This window comes from Hemiscyllium ocellatum, chromosome 25, assembly GCF_020745735.1.
Source record: "Hemiscyllium ocellatum isolate sHemOce1 chromosome 25, sHemOce1.pat.X.cur, whole genome shotgun sequence".
Lineage (NCBI taxonomy): Eukaryota > Metazoa > Chordata > Chondrichthyes > Orectolobiformes > Hemiscylliidae > Hemiscyllium > Hemiscyllium ocellatum.
The window spans coordinates 34141644-34164618 of NC_083425.1; the positions used below are offsets into that span (position 1 = coordinate 34141644).

At 39.3% G+C, this 22975-nt stretch overlaps 1 protein-coding gene across 1 annotated transcript in view; it reads right to left on the bottom strand.

Annotated features, from left to right (window-relative positions):
- Nucleotides 1-22975, bottom strand: part of uts2r2 (urotensin-2 receptor 2) — a 142040-nt gene that overhangs the window by 92923 nt on the left and 26142 nt on the right. Inside the window, exon 3 of the mRNA XM_060844201.1 lies at nucleotides 4801-4876. Coding sequence (XP_060700184.1) covers nucleotides 4801-4876 — 76 coding nt within the window. The remainder of the gene's footprint in view (nucleotides 1-4800; nucleotides 4877-22975) is intronic.

Sequence of the window (22975 nt, forward strand, 5' to 3'; positions counted from 1 at the left end):
CCTACTGCACAAAGAAACTGACAGTCGCATGCCATTTAAATTATTGACTTTTGTATTAAGTTAATATACTATTAAGTGTATCTCCCTGATTGGCCAGAACTATAGAAAGCTCCAGAAAACCATCTAAAAGATATAAAAACAGGGGTTCACCTGCAGACCACTCTCTTGGAACCACACTCAAAGTCTCTGGAATTGTCTGCAGTCTTCCGAGGAGACCAGTATTGCAAGAGGCAGTGACCAGCTGAACCATCCAAACAGAGAGATGAACAGAGAGGAAGAAAACAGCTTCACAGACGCAGACAGAATCACAGAGACAGCAACTGCATAGATTTACAAGAGACCCGGGAAGTATTGTATCCTAATCCAAATAGGATTAGGGAATGTATGTTTAGTATTAAGATTATTGTAATTTTGTTTCTAATAAAGTGGGACTGTTATGCTTTTGTACTGGCTTGTGTACGTATTGATTTGACTGCTTTGGTATTGAGGTATTTGGTATTGACATCTGGGCAAATTCATGTGTAACATTCTGATCGGAGTTATCTGTAACTTGTTTAAAAGTTGATCCACAGGTCTCTTTTAAATCTCTAGAAAAGGAAACAACTCCCCCGCACCTTCCCATTAACTGTGAGTCCTACCCTGGTTTGTCTTACTAAAATGCAACACTTCGCATTTATTTAAATTAAATTCCATCTGCCACCCCCCACCCCATTGGCCCAGCTGATCAAGATCCCATTGTACTCTTAGTTAACTGTCTTCATTGAGGAGAAAGTGAGGACTGCAGATGGAGATCAGAGCTGAAATTGCTGGAAAAGCACAGCAGGTCAGGCAGCATCCAAAGAGCAGGAGAATCGACGTTTCGGGCATGAGCCCTTCTTCTGCTCTTTGGATGCTGCCTGACCTGCTGTACTTTTCTAGCAATACATTTTCATAACTGTCTTCATTGTCCATTATACCACCAATTTTGGTGTCATTCGCAAACTGACTAACCATGTTCACTATATTCTCATCAAGATCATTTTTTATAAATAACAAACAACAGAGGGCTCAGCACTGAACACTGCTGGTCACAGGCCTCCAGTCTGAAAACAACCTTCCACCATAACACTCTGTCTCCTGAGCTCTCTCTGATGTTATGATAGAATTTTAAGAACATTGCTTAAAAGCCAAATATTAAAGCTTGTTAAGTAAAATGTTTCTGAAGTATAGCCAAATCATGGAGGTTCAAGAAGAGAATACATTTCGTTCATTATTGGGTTGCTACGTTTAAAATGCAAATGAAAAAGATAAACTCAGTAATAAGGCCTTGCTGTATATCCTGACATCAGATCTGGTGTCAAATCCATATCCTCATCTGAGAAAAAATGACAAATAATATCAAATCCAGTTTGGAAAGCAGCAGTATCTTCATAAGGATTAACCAAACTTTCCACATGAAGCATCAATCAGGATATGAGAACCTCTCCCAAATTAATACTTCTGGAAATGGCAGGGAAACTGAACAAGAGGGGAAAGATTCAGCATCTCAAAGATCTCATTTAGGATAGGGTTTCTTTGAATATTTTCTATGCAACTATTTACTGAGAAAATTATCATTAATTGCAAGCAAAGTGTACAACAGGCCGTGCATAAAAACTATTGGCATTGATAGTATTCCGTATAGGATGAAGGCAAGTGGCCTGAACAATTGCCTTCATTCAAAACTGGGTGGTATGGTGGCACTACTGTCTCACAGCACCTGGGTTCTATTCCCACCTCAGGCGACTGTCTGTGTGGAGTTTGCACATTCTCCCCATGTCTGTGTGGGTTTCCTCCCATAGTCCAAAAATGTGCAGGTTAGGTGAACTGGCCATGCTAAATTGCCCGCAGTGTTAGGTGAAGGGTTAAATGTAGAGGAATGGGTCTGGGTGCGTAGCTCTTCGGAGGGTCGGTGTGGACTTGTTGGGCGAAGGGCCTGTTTCCACACTGTAAGTAATCTAATCTAATCTACTTCACAAAACTGGAATGTCCAAAGTTGTTCCATTTTCACACCAAATTTAAGGCACTTTATGTACAATGTATGACCTGGAAAACCAAGCCCAATGCACCAAATATTGCATCTCCTTCAGAGCACTCTCGATTCCTCCCTCTCTAAATTCATTGAAGGGTAATTGCAAACAAATGTTACTCAAAGCTGAGATTCAATTCCACTTATTTGCCGAAAGATCGGTATTCAATTCCACAAATAAACCACATTATAAATCTCACAAAGTAAACAAGACATAATTCAAATCAGATTTCATTAGAGTAGATGCCTTTTTCCCCAGTATTTAAGGCTTTTAATAAAGGAAATCCATCCTGTTTCCAATGAATAAATGACGTGGACTAACTCTTCTGACTGGGTTACCCAGCATCTAGGACCCCCTGAAAAGTCCCAAACTCTGTGTTATAGTCAGAAACCTCAGGGAGTTTTGACTTTCTTATCTTTATAATTACTTAAGGAAGGAATTAAGACCTTCTCTAACTCCTTAAGAACTCTTAAACTGACCATCTTCTGCTGGCTCCACACTGATCTCCACCTAGTTATAAATCCTAACAACACCACAAACAACGCCACGCCGTGGGCGGCAGGGTGGCACAGTGGTTAGCACTGCTGCCTCACAGTGCCAGAGACCCGGGTTCAATTCCCGACTCAGGTGACTGACCGTGTGGAGTTTGCACATTCTCCCTGTGGTCTACGTGGGTTTCCTCCAGATGCTCTGGTTTCCTCCCACAGTCCAAAGATGTGCGGGTTAGGTGAACTGGCCATGCTAAATTGCCCGTCGGGTCGGTGTGCACTTGTTGGGCCGAAGGGCCTGTTTCCATACTGTAAGTAATCTAATGTAATCTCTAATCTGATCTCAAACCCCTTTCCTTCATCAGGAATTCTGATGAAGGGCTTATGCCCAACATATTGATTCTCCTGCTCCTCAGCCTGACATGCTGTGCTTTTCCAGCACCACACTCTCAACTCTGATCTCCAGCATCTGCAGTCCTCACTTTCTACTAGACCCTATTTGGAATAGGATACATTCCAAGAAAAAAGAACATGAAATTATGGATAGGACTCAACAAAATTTTGATAATGAAGAAAACAACAGCATGAAATAAAAGCGCTACTTCCCCATGCCAAATGGCTACCAACCCGGGATCTTAAAGAATATAGATGAGAAAACTGCAATACAAGATTAATCCAATCACCCAAAGTTCTCTTAATATGGGAACAGTTACCGTGGAGTACAAAATTACATTGACACTGTTATTTATAAAAGATGAAAGTTGGAAACTAGGGAATTATAGAATGGTTAACATAATGTCCGTTGTCCACAAAATTGCTAGAATCGATGTCTAAGAAAGGGTAACTGAATTTCTTGAAATTTTTCAGCTGACCAGAGGGAGCCAGAATGGAGTTTTAAAGGGTAGGTCATATCAGATGAATGTGATTGAAGCTTTTGAAAAGGTAACTGAAATAAACAGAAAACTGTCCACACAAATTATTTTGTAATAACCTCCAAGTGGCATTTGACAAAAGTTCCTCATAAGAGACTGTGAACAAAAATTGAAGTGCATGGAAATGAATGTAAATTTTTTGATCCCAGAGTAATTGGGTGAACAGAAGAAACTAGGGTGTGGGAATAAAGGGCAGGAACTCTAACTGGCAGAAAGTGATTCAGGGTGCCCCAACAAGGAGCTGTGTCAGGACTCAACTATTCACTATTTTCATGAACAATTTAGACGATAGGACCAAAAGCCACATATCCAGTTTTGTCATTGACATAATAGTAGCATATATAGAAGCATAAAATGACAGAGGAACATTAATAGATTCGGTAAATAGTCAAAGGAATGTTAAAGGAATTTCACTGTAGCAAATACAATGTCATCCAAGTAGGGTTTAAAATTGATGGAACAGAATATTTTTTAAATGCTGAAAGACTAGAAACAGTGGTGATCCAAAGAATTCCAGGAGGAAGTTGGCATGTACAGAGATCATGATGGATGGAAATTTTTTTTGTTTTAGAAGTGTCAAGAATGTTGATTATCTCAAAGACTAGAATACAAAGTGGCAAACAAAAAGCTATAACTTTCTAAAATCCTCTTTGGAGCACATGCAAGGTACTGGGAGCAGTGCCATTCTTTAAAACGATTGTATTGACCTTTCACGATGTGCAGAATATATTTAACAAAATGATACTCCGAGTTATGATAAGAGATTCCACAAACTAGTGCTATATACCCTTGAAATTAGTAAGAGGTCATTTGGTTGAAGTTTTAAAGATGTTAAGGAAAATGATAAGGTGACATGAGGAAAAAATATGGTCCAGAAATTTGGAGCTACACTTTTCAGAAATGGTATTAAAAAAATACTTCTCCTCAGAAAGGATTGTTGAAGTTTGGAATATTTTCTGACAATGCAATTGATGTTAAGTTAATTGCTAATTTGAAATCTAATAATTTTTTGTTAATCAATGTTATTGAGGTCAATGGCCAAAGGCAGATATGCTGAATTAGTTCACTAATCAGCCATAACCTTATTGAATGACAGAATGGGTTCAGTGGGCTAAAAGGTGTACCCTCTTCCTATGTCAGCCATCCATATCTTAATGTATTCAATTTTTTCCCTCTCCACCAAGCCTCCTTTATAACAACTTAAGTACTCATGCTTTCCATGCATTGTACATAATTTTACCAATCTTTGCTGTCTTAATGGTTTTTCCATTATTTTATTCAGTAATCATCACAGGGATTTTATCAGTCATTTGTAAAGTTAAAATCCTGTACCGTAACATCTTCTCTGCCTCTTCTCGATTTACCACTGTATCCGTCACTGCCCTCCCACATTTTGTCGGAGTACAAGCTGTGAAACAGAAAAAGGTTGACAATCAAAACAGAAAATCTCAATGCAAAGTGGTTCAATTGGCAGATTATATGAGTCACAATCATTTTCTTAGTTTGCAATTTAATTAGACTTAAAAATACTCTTTATTCCAAAGAGTAGGTGCTTCTACTCTTTGAAATAAAGAGTGTTAGTTGGTTATTTCAAAGGATTTTGCATCATTGGATTTGAAGCATTTCACAGGAGAAATCACTTCAATTGGAGTTTATTCTCATCAACTCCAATTGCAAAAGTTAGCCTGAACAATTCTGACAACCTGAATTCGAAACTTCAACTAATCATGCATTATTGCCGCCCATTCTTGGTTGCACATGTCCTTGAGGCAAAATGTTTTCAGTTCAGCATTTTTCTTCTGAGACTTGTGGCTGCAATTTTACTTCCAAAACAAAAGAAAAAGTTATGTACAACAAGTTAGCAAAGCACAGCTTTCAAAATTTTATAAACTTTCCTCACTTGCTTTCTCGCGAAAGATTAGTTGGTCTCTTATGTTAACTTTTACATTTTGAATCTTAACCATATTAAAAACAGCTTTCTTACATTAGCTGTGCAACAATTTGGCATATCCTGTGGTTGTGAAAATACTACAAATTTTACATTCCTTTCTCTATATGCCTATTAGGTTTGATCTCCCCACTTCATGTAACGGAAGGTAAAGAGATGTCTTGATCATGAGGCTACATATTGTGAAGATATATAAAGCTGCTGTTGCTGGTGAAATGATGCCTAGATTTAGATTACTAGATTCAAGCTAGGTCCCAGAGGTGTTGGGTCGTAGTGCCACATTACATGTAGGAAGGTTTCTTCATTGTGAAGGTGAGGCTGTATTTTCACAAGGACCATTCAATGATTATTCTTAGCAAATCAGTGGGAGACTTAGATGTCTGCTGCAGATGAAATGGTGAGAACAACACCGTGGGCGGCACGGTGGCACAGTGGTTAGCACTGCCGTCTCACAGCGCCTGAGACCCGGGTTCAATTCCCAACTCAAGCGACTGACTGTGTGGAGTTTGCACGTTCTCCCCGTGTCTGCGTGGGTTTCCTCCGGGTGCTCCGGTTTCCTCCCACAGTCCAAAGATGTGCGGGTCAGGTGAATTGGCCATGCTAAATTGCCCGTAGTGTTAGGTAATGGGGTAAATGTAGGGGTATGGGTGGGTTTCGCTTCGGCGGGTCGGTGTGGACTTGTTGGGCCGAAGGGCCTGTTTCCACACTGTAAGTAATCTAATAAGGTAAGTAATCTAATAAGATAGATAACTCTTATTTTCCTTCACCACCTTGTGCAGGGAGCAAGTCTGACAGTTCTCCTATTAAATTGCTCATTTCATAGAAATTAGCTGCAAAATGTTACTTCGCTATAATTAAAGGTGAAACAAAATCAGAATAATCAAAAACTGTGTTCACTAATCACAGTTTCTGAAATTACATTCAGAAACAGCTTTCACGGTTTTGTCCACTCAAATTACTGTGTATTAATCAATCAGTTTTTACCTTTTGACTTGATCCGTGAGTAAATACTGTACAGGGTACACATTTATTACAGCTGGTGCTAGTGTTACGCATATTCAATTGAGAACTTGTTGTTCTTTTATTAACCTAACCCTGTTACAATAGGTCAAATCCTTGAATAAGTATTCTTTCTCATTTTCAAGACTATGCAATTAACAAGTAACATTATTGGAATGTGCGAATAAGATCTGTACTTGTTAAATGAAATAAATGATAACTACAGTGAGTCATCATGAAGCATAAAGGACATAACCCAGGAATTCGATGTGGTAACAGTCCTTGAAATAAGCACTTTGAGAGAAGTTACAAACTTGCATATAAAGAATTTGATAACAATTTAACTTTAGTTAAAAATCACACAACACCAGGTTATCGTCCAACAGGTTTAATTGGAAGCACACTAATTAATTGCTTCCAATTAAACCTGTTGGACTATAACCTGGTGTTGTGTGATTTTTTAACTTTGTACACCCCAGTCCAACACCAGCATCTCCAAATCAATTTGCCTTTAAGTAGCCAACAGAAAGCCCCAATGTTAAAGAAAGCACATATCACAATACCCTACTTTCAAAGGTGAGGATAACGTTATTTAATTGTTGCTTAGTGACTACTACATGTATCAAATATAAATTTACTTATTTATTGGTTACCTGTGACAAGGGAGTTCAGTTAGCTCATTTGATTGAAAGCCTGATTTGCAATGCAGACCGATGACAACAGCCTGGACTTGAGTCCTGTCACAAAGTCATAGAGATGTACAGCACGTAAACAGACCCTTCGGTCCAACACATCCATGCCGACCAGATATCCAAACCCAATCTAGTCCCACCTGCCAGCACCCGGCCCATATCCCTCCAAACCCTTCCCATTCATATACCCATCCAAATGCCTTTTAAATGTTGCAATTGTACCAGCCTCCACCACTTCCTCTGGCAGCTCATTCCATACACGTACCACCATCTGTGTGAAAATGTTGCCCCTTAGGTCTCTTTTATATCTTCCCCCTCTCACCCTAACCTATGCCCATTAGTTCAGGACTCCCCCACCCCAGGGAAAAGACTTTGTCTATTTGTCCTATCCATGCCCCTCATAATTTTGTAAACCTCTATAAGGTCACCCCTCAACCTCTGATGCTCCAGGGAAAACAGCCCCAGCCTGTTCATTCTCCTCCTATAGCTCAAATCCTCCAACCCTGGCAACATCCTTGTAAATCTTTTCTGAAACCTTTCAAGTTTCACAACATCTTTCCGATAAGGAGACCAGAATTGCATGCGATGTTCCAAGAGCGGCCTAACCAACGTCCTGTATAGCCGCAACATGACCTCTCAACACCTGTACTCAATACTCTGACCGATAAACAAAAGCATACCAAACGCCTTCTTCACTATTCTATCTACTGTGACTTTATTTCAAGGAGCTACAAACCTGCACTCCAAGGTCTCTTTGTTCAGCAACACTCCCTAGGACCTTACCATTAAGTGTATAAGTCCTGTTTAGATTTGCTTTCCCAAAATGCAGCACCTCACATTTATCTGAATTAAACTCCATCTGCCACTTCTCAGCCCATTGGCCCATCTGATCAAGATCCTGTTGTAATCTGAGGGAACCTTCTTCGCTGTCCACTATACCTCCAATTTTTGTTGGCTAAGGATTCTCCTCCTCATCCTGTCCCTTCACCTGGGGCATGGTGACTCTCAAGTAAAAACACTACCAGTTGTCTCTGATGAAACTTTAGTCCTATAGTCCTCTGGGACTACGGCAACAACAAATAGTAATTGGACCAAATAGAGTCATATAGCACAGAGGCAGACCCTGTGAATCTGTGCCCCCTGCACCAGCTTCTCAGCGACATATTCATCCGCTCCGTCCTTCTATTCCTCCTCTCATTAGCACATGGCACCAATAGTAGTCCAGATATTATTACCCTTGAGATCCTAGTTTTAATCTCCTTCCTAGTTTCCTGTATTTGCTCTGCAGGACATCATCCCTTTCTCTACCAATATCAATGGTACTAACATGCACAATGACCTCCTGCTGGTCACTTTCTCTTTTCACAATATTCTGCCCCCTCTCAGAGACATCCTTGACCCTGGCACCAGGGAAACAACACACCAACCTGATGGCTCACTGATAGCAGCAGAAACATCTGTTTGTGCTCCTGACTACATGGTCACCCAATATAATCGACTGCTTAGAACCTGACATCATCCTCATTCGGGTGATTCAACTGCAGAATATAAGTTTGATTAGAAAAATCCAGGATTTTTCACAAAGTGGCCGTGACCAGAGGACTGGGCACATTGAGCTTCCCAAAGACAGTGCAGCGAAGGATTTTCAGACTAATTTCAGGATTGAGGGCCTGTGCTATGTGGTGAGATTGAGGATACTGGCCTACGTTCGCACAGCTAGACAAGTGAGATGTCTGACAGAAATACTGGGCTGTTAAAAAGTCAAACATATTCCTTCACTTAAATTTCAGCTTTCAGAAAACAAAGAAATTTAAAATTAAGTTTTTTTTTAAAATTGTCACTTTGTTTACAATTAATAATTACAATAAGTACAATTTAATTTATAGCTACAATATAACTGTCTAAATGCTCTGAAGCCTTCAGGCATCTATGGATTTGTACACCAAAGTCCCTTTGTGCTTCAGTACTCCCTAAGGGCCTACTATATATTGTATATATCCTTTCCTTATGAGACCTACTAAACAGAATTCATTCACACTTATCAAACTTACTAACTATGCCTTCTACGTTCACATCCAAATCATTAACATACAATACAAACAGCAGGTTTCCAATCACAAAACCAACCCTCCACCATGATTTGGAGATGCCAGTGTTGGACTGGGACGTACAAAGTTAAAAGTTACACAACACCAGGTTATAGTCCAACAGGTTTATTTGGAAGCAATAGCTTTTGGAGCACTGCTCCTTCATCAGGTGGTTGGGGAATATAAGTTTATTCTTATATAACACTCTGAAAGCTAGTGCTTCCAAATAAACCTATTGGACTATAATCTGGTGTTGTGTGATTTTTGATTTATTTATCCTCATATCTTCTGGAATCTCACCATGCCAAATGAAATTCCCAGCAATAATGTCTTTCTCTTCTATGAACATAGATGGCAAAGATTCATTTAAGAGCATATCCATGTCCTCTGGCTCCACACACAAATTGATCCTTTGGTCTCTAAAAGCCCTCACACATTCCATGGTAATCTTCTGGCTCTTAATATATTTATAAAATGCCTCAGAGTTTTCCTCAATCTTATCTGACAAAGATATTTCCTAGTCCCTCTTTGACCTCCTAATTTCTTTTTCAAAGCCCCTCCTACACTCTCCATACTTTGAAGTTCCTCTCCTGTTTTTAATGCACTGAACCTAGTATTTGCTTTCTCCTTTTTCTTCATCAAACCCTCAATATCCCTTGACATCCAAGGTTCCCTGCCTCAGCCTCATTCCTGATGAAGGGCTCTTGCCGGAAACGTTGATTCTCCTTCTCTTCGGATGCTGCCCAACCTGCTCTGCTTTTCCAGCACCACACTAGACTCTGATCTCCTGCATCTGCAGTCCTCACTTTATCCAAGGTTTCCTGGTCTACCTGTCTTTGCCCTTCACTCTTAAAGGAATATGATGGCCCTGAATTCTCAACATACTACTTTTAAATCACTCCCACTTTTCAAATGAAGACTTACCTGCAAGTAGCTGCTTCCAGCCTATGTTTGCCAGATCCTGTCTAATGGTATTGAAATTTCCCTTCCCCTAATTCAGTCACTTCATGCAGAAGTTATCTTTACCCCTTTCCATCATGACTTTGAAACTTACAGAGTTATGGTCACCTTTCCCAAAGTGCTCACTCACTGAAACTCCAACCATTCCCTAAGATGAGGCCTTGCGCTGCCTCATCTCCAGGAGGCAACCAACTGCACAAAAAGCTCTCCCAGATGTAATTTAAAAATTTCACCCTATCTAATACATTCACACAAAGGTGATCCTAGCTAATGCTAGCAAAGTTGAACATTGTGTGAAAACCCAAAACACCATTTTAATTATGTTTTCTCCTGATAATCAGACCATGAGTCCCACACATACCAAGTTTGTGTTGCAAGCACATATCAACATAAAAGAATAATTAACAAATCCAAATAAGACCAGGTTCCAAAACATAGCATGATTTACTTCCTTAATTAATGTTCTGATTTCCCTCAGGATGCCGTGCATAGATTCTAATTAGCTGCTATGTGGAATAAAAGAGCAATAGACTAAATGCTAGGTGGCATTGCATTTCTTTATAAGGAAGATCATATTATTTTGATTCACACAGTGCAAGTTTATGAAGTGCCAATAGCTTCTGCTAAATAACTAAGGAGACAATAAAAAGATGAAAATGTTTCAGGTAGCCATTTTTATATTTATATTTTTATTTCCTCAATAATGTTTTACAGTTGCAAAGATCTGAAATATGACATATTTGAGCAGCAATTCAAGTTTTGAGACTTATTAACCCTGCCAAGTAAAATTCTATTCCATACTGTCAAATAGCACTCAATCTCATTTCTTATTTTCACAAAGACAATTACAGCTTTGTTTTAATTTTGCTCTCTAGAAGATAATTTATATTTCTCCTCTATGGAAGTCATATAGACTTTGACTGCATTTGGTTAGAACAAGTATCTAAACATAACCTTACATCAGTAGTAAGGAAAATGCTTGAATCTATTATAGATGATCTGATAAATGGACACTTGGATAATAATGACCAGATTGGGCATCATCAGCATAGATTTGTGAATGAAAAATTGTGTTTCACCTGAGCTTGTTACTAACAGAAATGTTGAAGAAGAGTCAATAGATGAAACAAACTTAGATTTTCAGAAAGATTTTGATAAAGTTCCCGACAGGAGGATGTTCAGCAAAATTAAAGCATGTGTGATATAACATATGGACATGGATTAAGGGTTAGCTAACATGTAGAAAACAGATTAGGAATAAACAGGTGTTTCTCTAATTGACTGGCTGTGACTAGTGGAAGAACATAAGGATTGGTACTTGGGACCCAAGCTGTTCAAAATATATCAATAATCTGGGTATGGAGGCCAAATATAATATTTCCAAATTCACAGATAACACAAAACCCAATGAGAATGCATGCTGTAAGGAAGATAAAAAGTGGCTTCAAGAGGATTTAAACAGACCTAGTGAGCTGACAAGAATGAAGCATTGAAGAATATAATGTGGAAAAATGTGAGTTTATTCACTTTGATAGGAGGAACAGATGTGCAGAATATTTGTAAACGGTAAGAGATTAGAAAGTGTAATTGTCAAGAGACTAGAATATCATTGTCAATAAGTCACTGATGGCTATCATGCAGGTGGCAAGAAATTAGAAAGGCTAGTGATATGTTAGCCTTTATCACAGGGGGATTTGAGTACAGGAATAATTAAATCTTGCTTCAATTGTAAATTACCTTGATTAGCCAGCACCTGGAGTACTATGTACAACTTTGCTGCCATTACGTTCAGTCACCTTTCGTTCCCTGCAGAGATGACAAACTGGCCACACATGGTTCACTTGTTATGCATTCTGCACATTCTGGATTAGTGGTGCTGGAAAAGCACAGCAGTTCAGGCAGCATCCGAGGAGCAGTAAAATCGACATTTCGGGCAAAAGCCTTTCATCAGGAATACAGCAGGCCTGCAACTGAGTTAGTACCAACACTGGAGGAATGAGACCCTGAAGTAGCCAGTCAATGACTAGTTAATGGTCTCAATGGCAGGGTTAATTAATTCAGGATAAGTCGGGGAGGCAGTTCAGATACGTCACCTCAATTAGTTAAATACCCATCTCACCTTCAAGCTTCCCACAGGACTGGGTAGAAGATTCTGCCATTTGTTTGTGCTGAGAGAGAGCCTTGATGTATAAATGTGGTGCAAATTTATTGGTCATGCAAAAAACTAAAAGTTGACCACTAACATTAGAATTTACTTAATATTGATTTTAGTTTGTCTGCTACTGTAATCGTCTTGCCTTGCAACCTTTTACACCAATCACTGTAAATGCAAACCTCTTCTTAAAAGTTATTGGTTTCTACAGAAATGGTAAAAATTCAGGGCTCTTGGAGGATACAAATCCTATTGCTGGGAACAAGCCACTGGAATTTGCCAAAATTTAAACAGACAAGATTTAACACTTGCTTTAAAAATCAGCATGGCTATTTTTTATTGCTCAAGCATTTCTGGAGACGAGTGACCTGTGCATGTCTTGCTATTGTTATTAAAGATCATTTAAAGGTGTTCACAGAGGACTTGGGAGTAGAATTGAAAGCAGACATTAAAAAAGTAGAGATTAATGAAGTTTTAGCTGAACACCTGAACCTTGAAGAAGAGAAACCGATCTGTGGTCGAGTTAGTTCAAATTCAGTTGCAAATTAAATAACTGGAATTCAAAACAAAACTGACAAAATTTAAATTGGAAAGGGAGAATAAAATAAACAGATTCAAAGACTGTAACTGGAGTTTTGAAGAGAAAGAGATGAAAAGGGAAAAAACTAAGAAAAGAAAATTTGGAATTCTCTCAAGAAAATGAATCAAGGCCATTTAAACTTGACTGATAGAAGCATTAATTACGTGAGTAGGGAGTGTCAGAAAAATATTGTGGCAAAACAAACATCATCTCAGTTTTAGATTTGGTAAGGAATATTCATCCAGCAATTAGATTCACTGAAGAAAAAATTGAAATGGAGTTAGCAGTGCCTGGGAAAATTATTGCAACTTGTTACAATTTGCTACAATGGCCAAAAGAAATTTAGATGGCCAGTATGATCATGGGGAAAGCATTAGAAGTGTACTCCTCTCTTTCAGATGTACAGACTCATGATTATATATTGCAAAGTGCTGTTCTCAGAAGCTTACAGGAAAATATTTAGATGAAAAGCTAAGATTTTTGTGGAATTTGCTAATGGAAAGGTAATTACGTCAATGGATAATATCACAAAAAATGGCTGAAATAGATTTTGTTTATGAAAGAACTTTTGGAGTAAGGTATGACCACAAAGACTAAAACATTTTAAGGCTAATAGCAGACGCTGTAATGATTTATGATTGCAAATTATCTCACAAGCACATGAGGAGTAGTAAAACTTTGTTAACAAACCCATACACAAACTGGAGATATTAGAAATTTGATAATGAACAAAACATTAATGAAAGTTAGGTCTCAGAATCTTTGAGCCAACTAGAAGAGTTTCATAAATTTTTCTATCCTATCATCGATATAATCTTGGAAAGGCTCAATTAGGAGATTTTACTCAACAGGAGAATGAATTGTTAGAACAAAAGAAGAAATGTTAACCCTGCATCTTCTGGTCAGGAAATGTGAAAGTTTAAATCATGGAAACAAATTTACATACAAAATTGACGGTAATGGTGGGAAGTTGGGACAACAGAACAGACTGACAACAAATGGTTAATGGTAGTAAAACAAATTAAAGTTGTCTGAATTATACCTGCAGACTGAACCTGAACAAGAACTATCAAAGCAGCTAGCAGCTGAACTTGATGTTAATGATGAAACAATGGAAAGCATTACTTTAAAACTGAAAGACTCAGTTACATCCTGTAATACCTTGGAGCTACAAGGAAGGGTTTGCGTTGTTGATTGTGAATTGTCATCACCATGTGAAGAGAGGTAACTCAGGTCTGAAAGTTTTCCTCTTCCTTCTGAAGAGAGCTCAACAGGTCTCTTGCTCTATTAATTTGTGCTCCTTTCCTCTTCTCCAGTCCTGATGAAGGTTCTCGGCCTGAAACGTCGACTTTCCTGCTTCTCCGATGCAGACAGATCTGTTGTGCTTCTCCAGCTCAACATCTACTTACCCTGGCTTCAGCATCTGCAATCCTTACTGTCTCTAACTCCAGTCCCCTCTTTTTAACCCCATCTAGTTTAGTTACAAAAAAAATCCTGAATTATTTTGAGCATGCAGGTATTGCACTTCAAGTCAAACACAGTGTTGGTCAAAGTTAAGGAGCCAATTACAAGGTTTTCTTGAGTAAAAGGAAGAGGAAATTTGTTACTTACTAACCCTGTGAAAAATTGTAACACATAAACAAATACTATCAAGTTTAAAAAGGAGAGGGTGTTTGATATGGATGGGAAGAATAAAGGCTACACAGTTTTAATGTTCTTAGAGTCCTTGAGATTTTTAATCTAAGACTACAGTTGTTGTTATTGCTGACTTGTATCCTCAGCAGAGGTGAAGAGGTAAGGCTTTTAAATATCTTTCAGTTTTTGTTGAATGTCGGTTTTCCTCATTTGCTTTATCATCTAATTGTGTCCTCTAAGTTGGCGAGAGAGTTAGTGAGCTGCCAGTTCTTGTTTTTATAAATTAATTTCCCTTCCCACTACTCTGCTACTCAAAAGCACCTACAAAAATATGGATAATTGTATACACACAAATCTGACTCCACTGTCTTTCCAAGGTTAACAGGTGCAGTTAACCTTTGGTGTTCAACATGTGCACTTATCATGCAAATTTCTGGACACTGACTCAGTTGCCTGGTTTCAATGTCTTTAGATGAAATGGTAATTTCAATACAGTTGATTTTGTTTATTGCACATTAGTCTCCTGGACTCACCTCAATCTGTCATGATCATATGATCATGGCAACCATTTAAGTCAATATTTGTCCTTCTTCAAAACCCATTTTAGTCAATGGAAGGTCTCCAGTATAACAATCAGATAATGGAAGTTAATATTTGATTGTCCATATTTACTGCAGTCACAAAAAAGTTACAACTTTGAAATGATGAAGCAGTCATTGTTGTGAGAAAAGAATTAGGCAAAACTTACGCTCGTAGACATGTACACCACCGAAATAGGCCATTCAGCCTACAATGTTTGCACAGGTATAGTTGAAAGTGAAGGTATTATCTGAAATCAGCAACACCACACAGCAACAGTGAGATCAACCAAGCCAGGATATGAAAAAGCTGTAAAACAACTAAAAGTGAGAAAGCAGATTTGCTTTGTTGCTAATGGAAAATGTAGTGGATTCCAAGCTAAAACCACAGATTACTGTAATATCATAACTACTAATGGTAGTGAGACTTGGAGATAGTTAAGGGAATTTGGCCCCCAAAATATTTTGGCACATAGATAATGTGCATTCCTCTGGTATTCCACCCCCACCCCCATCCCCAATTTAAACATACGATTGACATTGTTGTGATCCTTGATGAGATCACCAAATAAATGTTATTATCTGATTAGGGACCAGTAATTCTTATTGTTTAAAGTAGACAAAGTTTGAGATTGCAAATTCTCACTAAGAGAATAAAACAATAAGATTCCATTGAAAAAAAACTTTGTTGTACAAGGTTGTAACAGCAAAACTATCCACTTCTACTCTATATGTATAGAATTTATACTCTCACATCCAAAATTAATGAGTCAAATAAGTGCTAACAAACAAAATATAGTCCAACACCTTTCAGAGCACAGTAATCAGCAGACATGGCCAAGGCAGATCTTGTGGGCGGCACAGTGGCAAGCACTGCTGCCTCACAGCGCCTGAGACCCGGGTTCAATTCCCGACTCAGGCGACTGACTGTGTGGAGTTTGCACGTTCTCCCCGTGTCTGCGTGGGTTTCCTCCCACAGTCACAAAGATGTGCGGGTCAGGTGAATTGGCCATGCTAAATTGCCCGTGGTGTTAGGTAAGGGGTAAATGTAGGGGTATGGGTGGGTTGCGCTTCGGCGGGTCAGTGTGGACGTGTTGGGCCGAAGGGCCTGTTTCTACACTGTAAGTAATCTAATCTAATCTAATCAAATCTAATCTTGTGGATTCCTCTGAACCACAGACATACAACAGGTCATCAAATCTCATTAAATAGTAGTCTCCTTCACAACGCATCCCAGTTCTTCACAGTCAAAGAGATTCGCTTAAAGTTGTTCTATCACAGACTGCATCAATGTCTACTGACCTCCTGGTGGTTGAACCTCTTTCTACCAGGACCTGGATTCTCAAAGCTACATTCCAACAAACACTCACGGTGCAAGTTTCTCTACTGCACTAAACAAATATTGTTTGTGGGCTTCCTTCACCCACTCTCAATTACAAATGTTTTTTGGGACTTTTATGAGCCACCAGTTCCTCTGAGCCAATTGTAGAACTTTAGCTGCAGAGAGACATCTTCTTTGGTTGCTCCTCTCTCTCCCCAACACAGACTTAGTGGTTCTGTGCTACCTTCTCAGCTCCTCAGGACTTCCCCTGACCTTTGACTGCTGCAACTGGCCAACCAACAGGAGCCCCCATTCTCTGCTCTTAAGTACCTGAATTACCCGGAGTCTGAAGGTCACAATCTTTGGTTTCAACTACCTCCAAACAACGGAATGGATCCCCCATAGGAACCTATTCGCTGTTCCCCTGGCCTAGTCACCACAACACACACACACACAGACACAGACACACATATTTTGGCATCTCCTCAGCTGTTAAAAAAAAAGCCACAGAGTTTGTATAGCTTGTCACTCTGCCCATAGCTGAAATAAGTGCCTTGTCAGGAGACAGAATTTTCACTGGAATCCAAAGCAAGGTCAGGTCACATTTCCCAACATTGCCATTCAGGGACTGACAAATAGTCATGAGAAAGTTTAATTATGATCAGAAGAAAAATTTTGAATTGGCAGATTTTTAAGATTTTCAACTACCTAAGAATTTTATTTAGCCTCAGCGATTTTATGAAAATGCAAATCTGGCTTGAATTAATTACAGTGAAATTGTAGCTCTTATAATTAGATGAAAAATACAATCCACACAATACAGAATTTAATTATTTTAAAATATGGTTCAGATGGTTTGTCACTAAAAAAGGATTTAAAATAATTATGACAAACTGGTAAAAATGGATTATCGACTTTCAACTTCCATAAACTGATTTTAAATAGCTGAGACCTTTAGGGACGAATGTACTTTTTAAAAAAGGAAGATATATCGACCTAAAAAGGTGACAGTGATGATCTGAACCATAGATAGAGGCCAGTTCAGGAGATCAATGTGAATTAAACAAAATCATCTGAATTGAAATTGCCATTTCATTGAAAGATGTTGAAACCAGTCAATTGAATCAAGAAAATAAAAACAAAGTACTGTTGATCCGAAATAAAAACAGAAAAATGTTGAAAAAAACCTCACCAGGTTCAGCATCTGTGCAGAGAGAAATATTTCAATTGTTCACCCAGAAACACAGACATTACTTTCCCAATATGGTGGGATTAAGCAAACAGTATAAGCAGTGTTGTGAAGATGATGAGTATGATTTTAAGATACTATTCCCAAAGAATATACAATGGCCCTGGCACACTGCGTGAGGAACAGAAATTAATTCTCTGAACTACGAAGCTGATTTCATGCTAAATGTTGTAACATTTGCTAGCTTGTTAAATAACTAGGTTGATCAAGGGAAGTTAGTGTCAGTAACAAACTGGTTTGAGAATAGAAGGGCAAAACAATGCCCCAGATCAAATGAATCTGATCTTGAGAGGAATGGATTGGAATGGGTCCTTAAAAATCATGGGAATAGGAACAGTGTTCCCAGAAATGCAATGTGTATATACACAGATTAGTGGGTCTAAGCAAACCCTTAGTCCAGCACAGTTTCATACACCTCACTTTCATTTTATTACCCATACAGAAAAATCCACACGGAGATTCATTTGAGGTATATTGCTCCTTCATTTTTAAAAAAATTACAATGAAAGAATTATAACAATGGAGAATAGATAAATCTAATTTTAATTAAAATGTGAGAAAACGATTCCAGTGTAATTAGAAAAAGTTAGAATTGGATATGAGTAATCACCAACAGCTAGTTAGTATAACTGATTTGCAAAATTAAGTCATCTGGTTTTATGGCAAAAGTTCATGATTACTGTTTTGGGAGTCTTTCGTCAATGTCACCAGTATTACCAGTTCCCAGTAACTCATTGCCACACAGCAGCTAAGACACCAGTAAGTCATTTGAGTATAACCTAGATGAAATCCCATGGATCTCCAAGTGCACAGCACCCAAACTGCAGACTAGAACGGTTCAAAATATGTTCAAGTGAAAACAATGAGATGTATAAAGATGAGATTGACAGCGATACTAGCATGGTCAAAGGAACAAAATTAAAACCCTATAGCAATTTTCAAAAGTTGAAAACCAAGTCCCCAGTGGTGGTTTTGTGGATGTCTATGGCAGAGGATGGATGGTTGAGTCTGGGGTAAAGTTACGGGTTACATTTAGTGTATGAATAGGTTTCCTGGTGGCCTACGTAAAGAGTGCAGCTTCTTAATGTGAGGCATGTTCAGCTCTCAGGTTATTGATAAGATCAAGAAGTGCTTGCAACAACATAACATCCACACTGTAGTTATTCCCTGATGTGTAATGGTCATGGTTCAAATTTTAGACATACACTGCAACAAGCCATTTCAGGATCATGTTCACAGTGAATGGAATAGGTGGATGGGTGACAGGGTGAAAGCCCTTCACAACAAGTGGAGGCTTGCATGCTACCCTACTGGTTATTTTGTGTTGTTTATCAGATCGTGTGATGCTATTAGTACACCAAGTTCCATGATTGTTCAAAAGTATGCACAAAGAATTCACTTTAATGAAAGCAGAGAGAAACGTTTACTTGTAAAGAGATAGCACTGCAAACGCAAGTGTCACATTTGATTGATAGTTGGATCCTTGCAACGGTGCCAGGCCAAAGTGACTCACAATGAACTCAATAAACTCTTTGCATTGGATCGTAAAGAAAAAGAACAACGATTTTAAAAATCTTTGATTGTGGTTGAAGATATATTTGTACAATTACTTTATTCAATAAACATGCTGTACCAATTTAAAATTATATACCAGCTTCTTTTGCACATTTCAATATTGTGACCGCCCATACTGGCAGTTCACAGTTTATACATAGCGTATAAGTTATCCCATATTTTAGGAAGTAGTTTTGGTGGCTTCAAAAACTGATTTATATATGTGATCAATGGTAATTAGTTTTTTCTTATCCAGAGCACTTTCTGTACTTATTCCTGATTAGCATGTACCTGGTGGTCTGTTTGTTATCTTTCTGACTCCCAGGACTGAATCTTGCCAGAAATCAGCTAAATGTAACTTCTGGTGAGTTTCATGGTACGTTTCTCTCTGCGAGGCCTAGTGAGTTTTGCAGTGGTTTCTTCCAAACTATGCCTCATTACTAATAGACCAAGTCTCCAAGCAGTGGTTTCCACTCCTTATGGACAGAAGAACTCATTACTGCTGGGATATCCAGGCTACCCTGGCACTGGTACCATCTTTCAAGCTCAGCCATGCACTTGATCAAGAGTCGGCAGTTGGGAGCACACATCTTCTACCCCCCCAACTACGTATATAAACGCTAGAAGAATGATAAACCAATGCTTCTCAGGATGCCTGCAAGTGCACAATGATCTAGCTGTACAGCTAAGCCATATCCCATCTTACAACTCTATCAAAATCAGGGCTACTCTTTCCCTCGTGCCCAGTATAGTCCAGCATTTCTCATGGTTCAATCGGGCACTGCCTAACAGAATCATCAGCCATGGTCACAGAGATTGTCCATGTCTCCCAGTAACGCTCATCGAACCAAATCAGGAAAATGAGTTCTTCATGGATATCAACATCACGCTAGCTCCAATAGAACCCTTTTCTATTGAACTTAGCTACTTTATAATGTGAGATGTGTACACTCTATCATGTCCTGCACCTGGGGGAAGACAGTGATGTTGCCTATTGCCCAAGCTGCAGCACTGAACTGGTCATGGAGAAACGAGATAAAGTGGCCTGGTCTGGCACACATTGTAACAGTAACACCCTTGATACATTTGTGGGACTGAAAGTCCCCAGTGTTCCTAAACTTCAAAAGTTCAGTTGTTACCTTGACACTCGTTGAGAAAGAATGGCCACTGATTCCTAAGTTTCCACTCCTCCAGCCAGCAGAGCTCTCTGACAGCCTGAGGTGACACTGTACCTCACTCATCGGAGGAAATGGCATCAAGGACAAAAGAGTCTGCTCCTCTTGTACCTACTCACCATCCTGAGGGTACTTTCTGCTGTGACTTCCACTGGACGCTACTGAAGGTTGCTGATGGCGCTGGATTTCCTGAGGCTTCTGTCCCCTGTATATTTCTCTGTACCTTCAGTGCAGTAACAGCAACAATAACCCCAGCTGTGTCGGGGTCTCTCATTCTTGCTTACAATGAACCTGTGTGAGGGAATAGAGGCAGCAGAATAGGTTCTTAATAATGTGGGTGATGTGAATGCTGACTGCTCACAAATGGCAGTCTAAATTCTGCTCCTTAGAGTGGGACGTAGAGTACCCTGTCAAGGAGGTCCATGGAATGCCTCTATATTGTACTTTGACAATGGACCTTACTCTGATTAATGCAGCACCAATTAGTTCACAAAGAAACAGTAGGTGCTGATGTGTGTTGAGTCTCTCTCCTCCCAGCCCCACAATACCCAAGACAAACATTATTGCAGGAAAGAGCATGTTGGAGAGTAACGACAGCTCAAGGTGAGAGGGAATCAGTGTGTACCCCTGTATCATGGTCTGGATTATTTGTGGCCTGGATTTGTATTCTACACAGTCGGACATTGTGTGCATTTCTCACACACGATGCTATGATTCCAGAAGACTTCAGTCTGTACTGTGGATGTGCCTGATTAATGCAATTGTCTCTTGAAGGGCCTCATGTTACTCACAAATACAGCCTGCATGCTCAGACAGAATGAGAAAACACTGACTGTATCCACTCCATTTGTGGTAACAGCAATTTTCCATTTGCCCTGCACATTTATGAGTCACCATGTCTGTCCAATAGCTCAACTAACCATGTTCAAGCCCCTGGACTGATATCAGACTGACTGTACTAAGACCCTCTCACTGACAAGAGGTTCTTCCATGGACTGAGTACGACTCCCCTTAGACTTTGACCATTCATCCGATTGACCTGAAGTGTGTATTCCGCATAGGCTGCGAGGCCAGGCTGTAGTTGTAAGACTGACGTAGCAAGATGCCATACTGCAACATGTCCAGCCCCTTGGCCAATGACTGCTGACAATCACAAGTAGTTGTTGCCTGGCTTTGTGTCTGTGCTATAATGGGTTCACTTAATGTATGTTTTTGATTTTTTTTTTTAAAAGTCTGCCTGCCTGAATTTTGACTTCCCTTTTTAACCATCTAGTCAGGGATGGTGTGAGCATCGAAATGTGCACAAAGTGTGTGAACACTAAGTTAGCAGGCCTGAGATTCTGCCTGGTTAATTCCATGAATTGGTGTCTGGTAGTATTCATTTTAACGGTAAGTGCTGATGTGCTCCCAAGTGCGACACTGAACTGCAGGACCACATCGTTTGGAGATGTCCACGATGATACGGTCAAAGCTGGTCCAATCAGATGCCAAGGGCCATGAATGTGGGGTGTCAGCAGTCATGGCCCATAAGGTATGCCCTGAGATGCTGGTGCTGGGTGTCCAAGATGGAGGTCTGAAGGAGCAAGTGGTGAACCGGAGTCACCCGGTAATCACTCTGACTTCCACATCAGCTAGTTTCTTGTCAATGGATGGATGAGGAATGAGAAACTGAAATTAATGAGGCAAGATTTTAATTGATGCAAATAGGCCTCTTGTTGCTCATTAGTGAGGGTCGCTTCTCACTATTCAAGACTTGATCGGAAAATGGGACTTTATTGCTCTCAACATCCACAGGAGGCTCGCTTGCCATTGTAAGTGATTTCCCCAATGTTCTCCCCAATGTCCACATCCCTCAGAACTAGAAAGATTCCACTCCCAGTATCATTTCCAATAAAGCTGTGATAGAGTCTATGTGAAGAGCATTAAAACACAGAAAAAGAGTTTCTGTAGTCTCAGCGACATACATAAACTATTGTAACCAAGACCAAAATCCACACATATTTTCTCTTTCAGATCATCAAGTTATCAAAGTTTTTCAAGGACTGGTAAGTCCACATTCTGGGATTGGCCTATTTCCCAGAACAGCCTGCGTGTTCCACTAATCCAACTGAACATCTATCAATTTGCCCACAGCAGTCAGTCCCCCTCCTTTCAAACAGCATCTGCTGCAACACTAGTCTTTCAATGTGCCTGACATTTTGCCTTATATTTAGTGGAATTCCAGATTAAATTCTTTGCACTAAAGATAATTGGCAACATGCTCAATCATTAAAAACTGTTTGTATTTCATTTGTTGAGAAGACATTTCAGATTTACAACAACACATGATACTTTGTCCTTCTGGCTGCTACTTACACCCCTCCTCACATTCACTATTCAAATGATTTAGTTGAAAAACAGTTAGAATGGCAAAAGTGAAAATATCATGGAAAGACAACAACTGTAATTGAAAGACTTGGCAGATTTATCATTTATGGCTACAACAAACATCAGTATCCTCATTCCTGTCAGTTACTTATAAAAATAAATAAATCAAAATGTCAGGTCATGTTTTTTCTTCAATAGAACAAAGTATTT